Source organism: Dama dama, chromosome 7 (assembly GCF_033118175.1).
Source record: "Dama dama isolate Ldn47 chromosome 7, ASM3311817v1, whole genome shotgun sequence".
Lineage (NCBI taxonomy): Eukaryota > Metazoa > Chordata > Mammalia > Artiodactyla > Cervidae > Dama > Dama dama.
In genome coordinates, this window is record NC_083687.1 from 32,204,133 (window position 1) to 32,217,786 (window position 13,654).

At 42.0% G+C, this 13,654-nt stretch overlaps 1 protein-coding gene across 2 annotated transcripts; it reads right to left on the reverse strand.

The window, feature by feature from the left end:
• Positions 1-1,478: 1,478 nt before the first annotated feature.
• Positions 1,479-13,309, reverse strand: ZKSCAN4 (zinc finger with KRAB and SCAN domains 4). 2 transcript variants are annotated; one of them, XM_061147337.1, is made up of 5 exons: positions 12,690-13,309; positions 11,095-11,236; positions 9,803-9,888; positions 8,220-8,343; positions 1,479-6,766 (listed from the first exon to the last, which is right to left on the reverse strand). In XM_061147337.1, the coding sequence occupies exons 1-5, from the start codon at positions 13,023-13,025 to the stop codon at positions 5,904-5,906; spliced, it is 1,551 nt and encodes a 516-aa protein (XP_061003320.1). In that variant the 5' UTR covers positions 13,026-13,309; the 3' UTR covers positions 1,479-5,903. The 2 variants fall into 2 exon arrangements, with proteins under 2 accessions (XP_061003320.1, XP_061003319.1); XM_061147336.1 differs by having other exon boundaries at positions 12,603-13,309.
• Between the last annotated feature and the right edge of the window lie 345 nt (positions 13,310-13,654).

The following is a 13,654-nucleotide window of genomic DNA, read 5'->3' on the forward strand; positions in this document are numbered from 1 at the left end:
GTTCCCTACTTCTCCCACTCCTCTTGTTTACCCCTTAAAAAGGACCTCGTCCACTATTTTCATAGCAGAGATACGTTTTTTAATGACTACCAAGTCCCACTTGGAAGCAAAACCCAGAACTTCTTTTAAAATAAAAATTTGAGCTCAGCCTGAGTTAAGTGAAGACTGGAGTTATGATTTGTATTCTTAAATTCACAGAAACACAGGGAGGCATCCAACTCAGTCCAGATTGTCTCTTTACCTAGATGATCTCTTCAGAAACTGTGGTTTGGGAATCACACTCTGCATACACTTTGTTCGCTGTCTAAAATGGCAAATATTTCATGCAAAAGATTGTTTCCCCCGATCTTAAAATGTGTATAGACATTACCGTCATCTTGGTTCTCTATAGTTAAGTTGACCTGCTCAGTTAGCAGACTTGGAATGTGACAGGAAAGCTAAGGCAGAGCTTAGGGATGATGTTTTCCTGATGCTGGGGTCAACGAATAAAATGGAGAAATTAAACAGAACCAAGTTAGGTCATTTGATCCAAGTAGAATTTTAGTAATGTGATTTTAGGGGATAAGGACTGGCATGGTGGTCTGTCATAAAATATGCTTCCTTCAGTTCAGTCGCTCAGTTGTGTCCAACTCTGTGACCCCATGGACTGCACACACCAGGCTTCCCTGTCCTTCACCAGCTCCCGGAGCTTGCTCAAACTCATGTCCATCAACTCCGTGATGCTATCCAACCATCTCATTCTCTTTCATCCCCTTCTCCTCCCACCTTCAATCATTCCCAGCATCAGGGTCTTTTCCAAGGAGTCAGTTCTTTGCATCAGGTGGTCAAAGTATTGGAGTTTCAGCTTCAGCATCAGTCCCTTCCAATGAATATTCAGGACTGATTTCCTTTAGGATTAACTGGTTTGATTTCCTTGCAGTCCAAGGGACTCTATGCTTCCTTAGAAACTGGCAAATAGGAGAGAGTATTACAAATGAATGGTCACAGATATGGTGAAAATATCACAATGGATAAGGTAAGTATTATAGATTATCTGTAAGCAAATATGTCTCAGCCCCACACCTGTCTGGGCTTCCCTTGTGGTTCAGCTGGTAAAGAATCCGCTGGAAATGCGAGAGACCTGGGCTCAATCCCTGGGTTGGGAAGATCCCCTGGAGAAGGGAAAGGCTACCCACTTCAGTATTCTGGCCTGGAGAATTCCATGGACTGTAAAGTCCATGGGGTCGCAAAGAGTCGGACAGGACTGAGCAACTTTCACTTTCACCACACCAGTCCTATACCCTGAACTGTAGTGCATCAGAAAGGCTACAAATTCCATTTCCCAGACTCCCAATGTTGATGGGCAGAATTGGAGAACAGAAGGGAGGAAATGGTTCAAAGTTTTAACACTTTAGTTAATACCTGAAAGTATAGTTATTTTCTAACAGCCTGGAAATTATGCAGTGTTTTAGCTGTTTAAGAATTCACTGAGGCTAAAGGAATAATCACATGATTTATTACTTTTATACAAATAAGTTACATTAGGATTGCTCAGATTTTTTTTCTAAACCCTCAAAAATTTGAAGTAGCTTAGAAATTGGAATAAAAACAGGAATTTGGAAAGTTGTGCATAGGATTTTGGATGACAACTCAATTCCTAATAAACAAAATACATGGAACAGGCAAGAATATATCATAATGTTCAGTCATTAATTGGGAAAAGAGACCAGGAATGCTTGCTGTGCTCAAATTCCAAGGTCTCAGTTGATGCAGTAAACAGAAAGGAATTGCTAATGCCATAGATAAAGTGAGAAATGTGAGTAGATGCAGAAATAAAAGGATATTTCTACAAATAATATGCTAACAAAAAAGTTCACAGGAAACTAATCATCCCCAAGTATTTCTGTAGTAGCAACTCCATTTGAAACATTCAAAATAGGTACCACATCTACAGAGCTAACTGAAAAAAGGTTTCCTCATTTGAATCCATCAGATCCAATTTTAACTATCACAAGGAAACAAAAGACAGACTTAAAAGTGTGTTTAGAGAAATGTAGGTAAATTAAGTTTACTGAGTGGTTAAAGTTCTCATTATGAATAACTGAGATGCAACCACACAGATGGCTTGGTACATCATTACAAGATAAGATCAACACTGTTATATACTAGTGTTAGGACACTTTTTTTTAAGATAGTAAGATAGCCTTTACCATTAAACAATTGTCATTCCAATATATAGAGGTTTCAGCTAACAGAGCATTTAATCTCCATTTCTCTATCAATGTTATTGTTTTCAGATTATTTACCAGCACTTCTTTTTTGTAGGACAGATCCTCACAATTCTGTGAGGTAAGCTGGCACTCTATTTGTTTTTTCCTTTAAAGAAGGCAGAGAAACCGAATCTTTTGTAGGATTACACACATATTTACCAAAATTAAGACCATGTCTAGGGGACTTCACTGGTGGTCCAGTGGCTAAGATGCCAAGCTCCTGATGCAGGGGGCCCAGCTTTAATCCCTGGTCAGGGAACAAGATCCCACATACCACAACTAAGACTTGGTCCAGCCAAGTAAATCAGTTTAAAAAATAAGAACACATCTAGGAGGGCTATTCATCAAAAATCTTTTTTCATTGTAACTACTCATTTTACCCAAGTTAAAAAAAATAGTTATAATTAGTTACTTATTCATGAAATTGAAGGAAAAATAAAATGGTAGATTTCAGCATTGCTTCAGTTGGAGAAGTAAAGTAGAATGGTCAGCTGACACTAAAATTCCTAGAAACAATTTTTAAAAACATGAAAAGTGATATTTTATTCCACTTTATATACTGATTATATCTTAACTAAGTAGCTTCTTTTACTGGGTCTAATTTTCATCTGAAAATAATTTTTTGACCATCCTTTTAAATAGGCTACAGTTAAAACCCATTTTATAACTCACTTACATATAAACACACATCTGTTATATATGAAAGTGGGGTGTCTAAAAGCCTATCAGAAAAATAATTTTTTAATCTGAAATCATACAATAGTGCCAGACAGCTTCCTAAATATTTTTATCATAAAAATGTCAGTGTTACTGAATAAAATTTCAACCCCTTGCTCTGGCACTGAAGGCCCTTACAATGGACTACTTCTTCAAACTTGCCTTAGTTACTAAATCTGATAAGTCCTTTAGTCTCTGCAGCTAATGTATCACCCTGTGGATGTAATAAAAATAGCACACAGCAGAGGTAACATTTCTCTCCTCTGAACTTTCACAGTATTCAGTTCATCATTCACAAGTCACCGGTCAGGATATTGCCTTATTTAAAAAATGGTGTTTTTTTTGGCTGTACTGCATGGCATGCAGGATCTTAAGTCCCTGACCAGGGATTGAACCCATGCACCTAGCAGTGGAAGTATGGAGTCCCAACTCTGGCACTGTCTTATTTTTATGTGCAAGTCTTATCAATGTTATTATACTGAAAGTCTAAGCCCAAGTATGTTTGCATGTGTGTATCTATGCTTTATCCCCTTCATTGTCAGGCACAGGAGGCACTGAAAAGTATTTTCTACAATCCTCCCCTCCTCCATGGAGAAGATTTTTAGCTTCAGAAGGAGCAGAAAGAGTGAAGGAGGCACAGTGGTCCTTTGTTAATCTCAATAGATAATACTTATTGAGTAAGTGTATAATACTTTCTGGTTTGTAAAAGGCTCTCATGTATATCTCTTCACATGATGTAAGAAACAAATACCAAAGAAAAATGAACAGTATTTAAGATCAGGGCTATTAACAAACATTTAGGAAAAATAAAGGTCAGGAGAGATGAGGAAATGGTAAGCTTTATGGAGGTACCCAAAATACAGTTAATATAAAAGGAAAATTTTACAGGCTAGAAAAGTCTAACTGGAGAAAGTCTGCAGGTTCTTAGAAAACTGGTTTTAAATTATACTCCATGTGGAGGGAGGCAGGAGGGGGGATCAGGATGGGGAACACATGTAAATCCATGGCTGATTCATGTCAATATATGGCAAAAACCACTACAATATTGTAAAGTAATTAACCTCCAACTAATAAAAATAAATGAAAAAATAAAAAATAAATTATACTCCAATGAGGGAATAATGAAGGCAATGAAAGACCCAAGGGAAGTGATACTGGGAGAGGCCTACAGTTTGCAAAGTCCCTAGTCAGCCTGGGGTTCTTCAGAGCAGGAATCCAGCAAGGGACTGGAGAACAGAAAACGTTCTGCGGGTGACTGAACAAAACTGGTCCAGGATTTCATCAAAGCAGAATCCATTCTTGGCATAACCTGGTAAAGCTGGAAGCTGGGGAGAGGGCACTCGCACCTATGAAGATGGTATTGGTCTTTAAAGAACTTCACAGAAGATGATCTGAGTGAAAACAGGAGATACCAAGAAATTCTTATTGACAGTCTTGACTTCACAGGTTGATACTTTGGAAGTTGTGGAATCATTTCTGTCAGATCCCAGGACCCCCAATGTGTTTCCAAAAAGATACATTTTCTCCTACCACCCATATTCAGGTCTCTATCATTGTTGACTGCCTCTGACCCAGTCTTCCTCTCCCCAACCACAGGGAAGTTTTGAAAACATGAATGACACTTGTTATAAATATCTGGTGTGAATCCTCTAGCCTGGAAGAAGTTTAAGCCTAGCTGGCATAAGCCTTGATGCACTGTGGGCTGTAAGTTGGGAGAGAGGGATATCAATGGTGTCTTGGCACTTGGTTAGGTCCAAGATAATCAAAAAGTGAGAAACAAGCTGTTGAGCATCATAGGATATATATCAAGATACATAACCATTTTGATCTGATTTGATCAATTGTTTTTTATTTACCTGAATACGAAAGGTTTTCCCTAAAGAATAGCACAATTAATATGAACTAATGTCGTTAATGCTGACTACAGACTGGAGTTGTATGGATGCAACAGTCTCACAATGTCTTAATGATAAAGAAGCTGTTTAAGGCACTCTTACTATAACTCCTATGCTGATGAAGAAATATGGATTCCTCTACCCCAACTCTCAGATGGTAAAGAATCTGCCTCCAATACAGGAGACCCAGGTTTGATCCCTTGGTTGGGAAGATCCCCTGGAGAAGGGAATGGCAACCCACTCCAGTATTCTTGCCTGGAGAATCCCATGGGCAGTGGAGCCTGGCAGGCTACAGTCCATAGTGTTGCAAATAGTAAGACATGACTGAGCAACACACACACACACACTACCCCAACTCTGACAATCTTATGTACTTGGCAATAAATATACTCGATTGACCCAGAATCTAGACCCTCAGAGAATTAGACAGGCACAAGTGGCCTTAAAAAGTCATCAGGAATCCAGACATTAGATTTTCAGAGCTATTAAGGTCGTTTCACTGGTATATTTATTTTTTAATTTTTTTTACTTTTTGGGGCGGTCCCCCCGCGGGGGCCTCACTGGTATATTTAATAAATGTTTATAGCACCTGTATACAAGGCACAGTGGGGTGGGGATAAGACACCACTGATCCAACCAACAGGTGAGGGATTCATTAGAGGCAAAAAGAACAGAAACACCAGCCCCCCAAATCAGAAAGTCATCCACCCAGAAGACATCATAAAATGCTGGCTGAGAGAGATTAATTAGACAGCCTGGACGCCCGTTTAAGTCTAAAAGGTGAAAACTATTTCAGGTCCAACCTCTTCCAGACAATGCTCTCATAGCTTCCTATCAACCAAGTTTTGTTTTTTTTTTTTTTTCAATCACCTTCTAGGTTGTATAAGATAATTCATCTCAACCAGACTCTATTTTCTAACAAACACCTGATGATATGTGGTGGGAAATAACGCTCAGCTCACAGTTTTCTAGTCAGCAAGGGTTCCAGGGTGACTTCAGTTCAATGAGGAAAGAACATCAACTCTGGCATGTAAGCCATGGGTCACGGAGATAAAATTTTTTTCCCAACGTGGCTTCTCTGATGTTGAATAAGGTATGAAGTTCGGGTGAAGCCTTTTCCACATGTATCACACTGAAAGGGCTTCTCACCCGTGTGGATTTTTTGATGCTCAATAAGGCTTCTATTCCTAGTGAAACTTCTCTCACACTCATTACATTTATAAGACACAGGAGCCTCAACATTTTCCCACTGGCTTTCCTTCCTCCCCTGACTCTCCCAGGTCTGTCCAGGGTCAGGATTCTGAAGGTTTTTATTGCCATGGATCCTCTGATGTCTCAGAAGATGTGAATTCCGCCTAAAGGCTTTACCACACATGTTGCACTGGTAGGGCTTCTCCCCGGTATGGATTTTGTGATGTTCTAGGAGGCTGCAGCTCTGGCTAAATGTTTTCCCACAGTCATCACACTCGTAGGGCTTCTCCCCAGTGTGAGTTCTCTGGTGTTTGATAAGGTTTGAACTGTGACTGAAGACCTTGCCACATTCTTCACATTCATATGGCTTCTCACCAGTGTGAACTCTCTGATGAATGACGAGAGCAGAGCTTCCGATGAAGGTCTTGCCACAGTCCTCACATTCATAGGGTTTCTCCCCAGTGTGGATTCTCCTGTGCTTAGTCAGGCCTGAACTCTGAGCAAAAGTCTTTCCACATTCATGGCAATAGTGCCGCCTGTTTCCTGCGGCACTTTTCTGCTTTCTTTGTAACTGGCCCTCCTGTTCACCAGCTTCTGCACATGCAGGAATCTGGCCAGTGGCTTCCCCCAGGTGGCGTGGTATCTGCCCAGGCTCCTGTGTTGGATGATCCTCATCTGGAGGCAGCTCTCTGATCTTCGGTTGCTCCACACCACCTGAAGAACAACCGGCCAGCAACTGTCAGTTATGTCCTGCCACAGAGGAAAGCTTTGTGAGGAGTCCCAGGGAGGCAAGAATTACAGAGGTCTGTATATGGCAAGGATGAGGATGTAAGTATTAGAACACAGGTGGGAATAAAGGGGGAGAACAGGGATGCTGGGGAGGAGGGAGTCCTGAGAATGAGAACGGGGCTCTTGTAAGAAGGGTACAACCTGGGAAAGGAGAGATTGGAGGGAAGGTGTGAGAAATACTGAAGACTGTGCTGGGGATACATGCAAAGGCTCTAAATTCTGAGAAAGTAAGGCAGGGCCGTGTGCTTGGGATTAGATACTAAAAGGGCTGAGCAGAGGGTGACAGTAAACAAGGCAAAGAAAAGAATTTCTGAAATGTTCTGTGAGAAATAGGGAAAGCAGGAACTCAGAATTCAATGACCACTGAAAGGTGTGGTCATTTCTGGCTGGAACTCAGGCAGAAGCAGGGTCCACCAAATAAAACCGGCATCAGTGCTGGGAGATCTGAGTTGGAGCCCCCACTCTGCTGCCAATGAGCTGTGTGAACTCAGACAAGCCAGGCAATCTTGTGTGTCTCTGCACCGCATCCTCATCTTTAAGGCCAGGCTCTGCAGTCAGTCTCTAGATCACTTCTAAGCTCTCGCCCTATGGTTCCACGGCCCATTTCCTGAAGAGACCCCTCAGCTCTCTTCTCCTGTCAGGGCTAGCAACAGGAAGGGAAAGGGAAGAAATCAGCATTTACTGAGCATCTCCTGTGAGCTAGATCTAAACTAGAGGCTGTACCTACTTGATCTCACCTAAACTGACCAGACACTGGCAAGACAGATAAAAAGCAAGGCTCATGGCCTTCTCTAGCGGTTCAGTGGCTACGGCTCCGTGCTCCCAATGCTGGGGGCCTGGGTTGAGTCTCTGGTCAGGGAACTAGATCCCACATGCCCTAAGAGTTCCCATGCTGCAACTAAAGACTTCACATGCTGCAACTAAGGATCCCACATGCCACAAAAAAGACTAGGCACAGCCAAATATTAATAAATAAATACATAATTTTTTTTTAGAAAAGCAAGGCTCATTGGAAAAGACCCTGATGCTGGGAGGGATTGGGGGCAGGAGGAGAAGGGGACGACAGAGGATGAGATGGCTGGATGGCATCACTGACTCGATGGGCATGAGTTTGAGTAAACTCCGGGAGTTCGTGATGGACAGAGAGGCCTGGCGTGCTGCGATTCATGGGGTCGCAGAGAGTTGGACGCGACTGAGCAACTGAACTGAAGGCTCAGAAGGATTAATAAACTAGTCACATAGCCAGTTAGTAGTTGGGATTCAGATGTGGTGGTTCTAATGCCAAACATAATTCAAACAGCTTCTAATAGCCTAGTAGATGCTAATATACAAAGGAAGCCAGGAAATTTTAGAAGAAATCAATGCCCATCAGTCTTACCCAAGGAGGTCAGGCTGCCACAGTTCTCCTGCCTTTTATCTCCATACAAGTTCACCTGAGATGAATCCAGCTGTGTCCATCCAGGGGAGACAGTCAGGGCCACATCTTCCATTTTAAATGGCCCCTAAAACAATATGTAATCCTACTTAGTTCCACTCGCCCAAAATCACTCCCTAAGCAGTCATACTGAGTACAAGTCAGTCAGACAGAGAAAGACAAACATCATATGATGTTGCTTATATGTGGAATCTTTAAAAAGGGTGCAGATGAACTTATCAGAAATAGAATTACAGATGCAGAAAACAAACAATTACCAGGGGATAAGAGGTAGGAAAGGATAAATTGGAAGATTGGGGTTGACATATACATACTACTATATATAAAATAGGTAACTAGTAAGGACCTACTTTATAGCATAGGGAACTCTACTCAATACTCTGTAATGGCTTACATGGGAAAAGAATCTAAAAAGAGTGGAGGGGGATGTCCTTGATGGTCCAGTGGTTGAGACTCCACACTTCCACTGCCGGTTTGATCCCTGGTCAGGGAACTAAGGTCCCATATGCTGTGTGGTACAGTCAAAATATAAATTAGTTTTTAAAAAAGAGTGGATATATGTATATGTATAACTGATTCACTTTGCTGTATACCTGAAACTAACATATTATAAATCAACTATGCTCCAGTAAAAATTAAAAAAAAAAACAAACCTGGGTACATGTAATGAAGGAACATTCCCTTTACATGGGCTGTTTATAAAAAATAAGTATGGTACACTTATGCCTACTTAACCCTGTCTCTAATAATATCTTCATCAAAAAAATAACCATAAAGGAAAGAAATACACACATTACAATAAGTACTTTCACATAAATATCTAAAAATCCAGAAAGTGAAAGGTTTGGAAAGGACCAATGCAGTGAAAGGAGTGGAACCATATCCAAACTTTTCAAAATATATGTGATGTGCTTTGGCAAACCAGGGATGGGGGCTTATTTATAGCAATGATTTTAAAATACAGTGAAATCTAGGTCTGAGGTGTGGGAAAATAGATTCTACAGAGCCTCAAATACTGAGGTCTTCAAGCAGGACATGAAAGACTGGGTAAGAAATTAAAATCCAGGTTAAGCAAATGCTGTTCAATATCTTGGGCTAAAAGCACACACCTTATGTGTTCCTTTAAGTCCCTAGGGGACAGAACATGATTTTATATCCCTCACTAGCAGCACAGTTTGTGATACTTAAAAAAAAAGAACCAAATTACCATCACAACAAAATCTTCAGTTTGTATTTGCTAAATTTCCCTTGAAGAAAATCTTGTTGATGAAAGAGTTGACCAAACAGATGGGGTAGGAAGAACGGAGAAGCACAGACATTCCCTCAGCTAGGAGTGAAACAGAAAAATCCTCTTAAGTGAACACCAAAATAATGACATGGCAATCTTGGAATAGATGAGAAAACTCAAACTCCAGATGCATATAGGATGAGGGTGGAGGAGGAATGGGGAGAAAGAGATCTACTGGGGAGCCCATCAGTCGTGAAGGGTGCTGGGTGCAGGGGGAGGGAGAGGGGCTCCAGCTCACCTGGGACCCTGGGGCGAACCTGGTGGCTACCATGGCGGCATCTTCTCTGCAGCGCCCCCCAGGGGCAAGCCTTGGAACCTGGAGAACTGAGAAGGAAAGCACTCTGGATGAGATCTACTCTGGCATTCAGCCTTCCTGCCCCGTGGAATCCAAGTTCAAAAACTGCATAGATAAATTACTACAAAGAAGTTTATACAGCATGTGTGCCTTTCCAAAATTCCTGATCCTGGCCAGCTCAAATCCTTAGACCTAGAGATGTGGTGTGCTCCACAGAGGCACAAAATTGATGGGCAGATCCTTGGTAAGAAATGGAAGCAGCAGAAAGACAAAACAAAGCATTCCATCTAAAGAGTCTTTCATCTTGAACATTCTGGAAAGAGTGGAAAAGAGGATATTTGTTCTTGCTAAAATTTATTTAGAAGCTTAGAGTGCTTTTTTCTTTAGTTCTATTATAAAAGACTAAGAAGAGTCAGATTAGCCTGAGCCCAGAAAGAAGGAAACAGGAATCTGCTTATATAGAACTTGCTCAGATTCAAGAGAAGTAAAGGGGAACTTCAGGTTTTCCTATAAAAGGTGAACTTGGCAGAAGGCAGAAAATAAGTTAGGTTAGGCTAGGACCTCTGTTGAGAAATAAAGATTTCATGTTGGCTGGCATATCCCAGTGTTGTTTGTCTTGGAAATCTGCCCAAATATTCACAGCACATGGGGAACACTCAGGAAAATATAGCAGTTTCCTACTGAGTGATTTTTCACCCCGTTCTAGTGACAGGTTTTGAAGATTTACACTCTTTGATTTGCACAAGTCCTACAATTCTGGAATATTCTGACAGGCTTCATGCATTCTGTCTTATGTTCCTCTTAGCACTCACCAATATCTGAAAGTGTATTATTAATTTATTTGCTATTCTCCTTACTAGAATGTAAGCTCCACTGGAGGAAGAAATCTATGCTATGGACCATGTTATTCCTGATACCCACAACACCAACACTGGCTACCATATAGGGAGCCTCCAGAAATATATGTTGAATGAATGGAGATAACTGTGTTGCTAAAAAAAAAATCAACTCCTTCCAAACACCAATTTTAATACAGTCTTATTTATCATGCCAAGGTTTGGTTAGGAAAGCTTTCCACTATTGTTTGAAATTTCCCTGCTAGTCTCAGTCTCAAAGAGAAGTAGATCTGTGATGGGCATATAAAGCACCTACCCACAGATCTGTCCTTTAGGGGATCCTGAAGTGAAACTGGGTGAAGTCTGTAGAATTCATACTGCCCAGAAGATAACACTCACCTCTGTCTGGACTGGATCCCAGAGATTCACACTTGAGCAGAGCCTTCACTGGCTGCAATTGGATATTTTGTGGCCTCTGAATGGGTGTCAACACTGCCATCTTGCAACAGAGCAGTTCTTGCCCCTGGCCACCACCTGGGACCTAAAAGTCATTCATTTATTTATTCAGACACTTCTATCACATACTCTATGTGCTAGTACTTTCTACTTCCCAGTACTTTCTATTTCCTTTCTATTCATTATTTCTAAGAGCTTTATGAATATTAACTTAATGCAGATAGCAACAACCTTAGCTAGGTACTTTTATTATCTGCATTCTTGTAATGGTGAAACTGAGGCACAGTGTTAAAGCAACTTGCCCGAGGTCACCCAGCTTAGGCAGAATGACTCCAGAGCCCACGTTCTTCAGCATTACTCTGTGCTCCCTCATTATTTATATTTGTGATTTTGTGAAAACTCTTTGGGAACTGGTGCTAAGTTCTCAGAGAACACTAATATGTTTTCTTATCCTAAAAAAGAGGATAATAATTTCTAGCTTACAGGGCTTTGCAAACTAGCAAATAAGGTCCCAGTGTGTGAAATCACCTAACACAGGGCCTAGTGATGGTATGTCCTCATTAAATACAGGTTTCCATCCAGACATTTGTAATTAATGGGTTTTCAAGCCAGTCACAATCATTAGCTCATGTACATCTTAGAATTTCCCACAACAACTATGAAAAATGAAAAGCCTGAAGCTGAAACTTGAAGTGATTCTTCTCTTATTACAAGGCTAAGAGGCACTAATGTCAACTCAAGAATCATGGTCTCTGGGTCACCAATTAGAAGCCTTTGGTCTGGTTATGTACATGCTGAAAGGAACACACAAGGATACAAGATAATACAAAGGGACCTTAGTCTTATACAATATTCAGGAAGATGGAAATAAATATGAACCCAGGGGTTTCTAACTTGTGGTCCACAGATTCCCTCCTAAGTATTCCATGAATATGAATAGGAAAAATTATTTTTACTAGACTGTAAGCAAAATTCATTATTTCCTTCAATCATGAGTGGAAGCAGCAAACCAAGGTGTTTCAGACAGTACAAAAGACTCTGTCACCAACTGAAACTGCAGGTGTTTTCACATCACATTACAACCAGGTAAATGTTATCAAAAATATTCACCACCACTTTGAAATTGCACTAGAGTTATTAGGCCTGTCCCTAGATCTCACTATTTAGTGCATTAATTTTTAAAAGCGCATATATAACTTTACCATACATTTACTACTTTGCTAACTGTATTTCAATATAACTGAGTTGCTTTTAATCCTTTATATTTTACTTCAGGTATTTAATAAGTACTATTATGTGAAGGCGTCCAGAGACTTCACCTTACTGTCAAAGAGGCTTATAGTACAAAAAGAGATGGAGAATTTCTGGATCTTAAAGAAAAGCCCCTCACTCTGATCTTGAGATTTCAGGAAGAAGCCGACCACAGCTTGCAGACACTAAACCTGTTCTACCTGCGGCATCGGCCCATCCGGCTGCCTCTCCAGATACTCCAAGAGCGCCACCACCTCCTCCCCGCTCTCCGGATGCTGCTCCCGCACCCAGCTCTGCAGGTCCGTCGGCAGGATGGTCAGGAACTGCTCCAGCACCAACAGCTCCAGCATCTGCTCCTTGCTGTGCGTCTCAGGCCGCAGCCACAGTCGGCAGAGCTCCCGAAGTCGGCTCAGTGCCTCGCGGGGCCCCTCAGCCTCCGGGTAGCGGAAGCCTCGGAAGCGCTGGCGGGAGTGCTCGGGGCTCGGAGCCGGGCTGCCTGGGGCATGCGCCTCTGCAGCCAAGACCGAGGCGTCCTCTTTTTCCACCTTCACGGTCAGGATCCCCGTCCGGTCCTCTGAAGACTGGGCGTCCAAAGCTGCGCTTTCCTTTGATTCCCTAGCCATCGTGGACCAAGGCAGTACTTGAGTCTCACTCTACCTGGGAGCTATATGTCTTCGGAAAATCCTTGAAAGGTGGGAAATCACTATAGGACCGTAAAACTGCAGCGGTCCCCTTCCGCGAGTCCAGGGGCGAGGACACCCTGGGGAGCAGCTTCACAGGTTGCCCCTGCAGTCGGCGCCTCTGCAGCGTCCTCCTCTGCACCCCACCCTGAATCCCACAGTAAGTATCCCCAAAGATGTCTTGGTGCAATGAACAGCCTCCAGATGCTGGAGAAAAATTGAGACTGTGGGGCACAGGAAGCCCAAGTGGGAATCAATACCACTTCCCGGGCCCTCTAGGAAGAGCCTCTCGGTGGTTGTCCCCGAGTTAACCCATTAGCAACCATGCCCTTACCTCCAAAAGAAGCAGTTAGGTGAAGGAGAAAGAAAGGATGACAGGCTCTGAATCATAAGAAATAAGACTAGATCTTTCGATCTTGTAAGGATGCTGTTGTGGCCTATACCATGCTCTGATGTAAGCTTGACTAAAGAGCTGGCATAAAACTGTCACTAAAGTTCAGTAAAAAGCAGGGTTTTCTCAGAGCTCCAGGTAGGAGGACACTCCCTTTCCCTCAGAAACATCAAAGAAGCAG

Coding starts and splice junctions, on each gene's coding strand:
- ZKSCAN4 (XM_061147336.1), bottom strand. CDS start 13,025: ATGGCTAGGGAATCAAAGGAAAGCGCAGCTTTGGACGCCCAGTCTTCA. Junction 9,889..11,094: donor GGGATCCAGTCCAGACAGAG/GTGAGTGTTATC, acceptor TTTCCTTCTCAG/TTCTCCAGGTTCCAAGGCTT. Junction 6,767..8,219: donor TGGCAGCCTGACCTCCTTGG/GTAAGACTGATG, acceptor GTTGTTCTTCAG/GTGGTGTGGAGCAACCGAAG.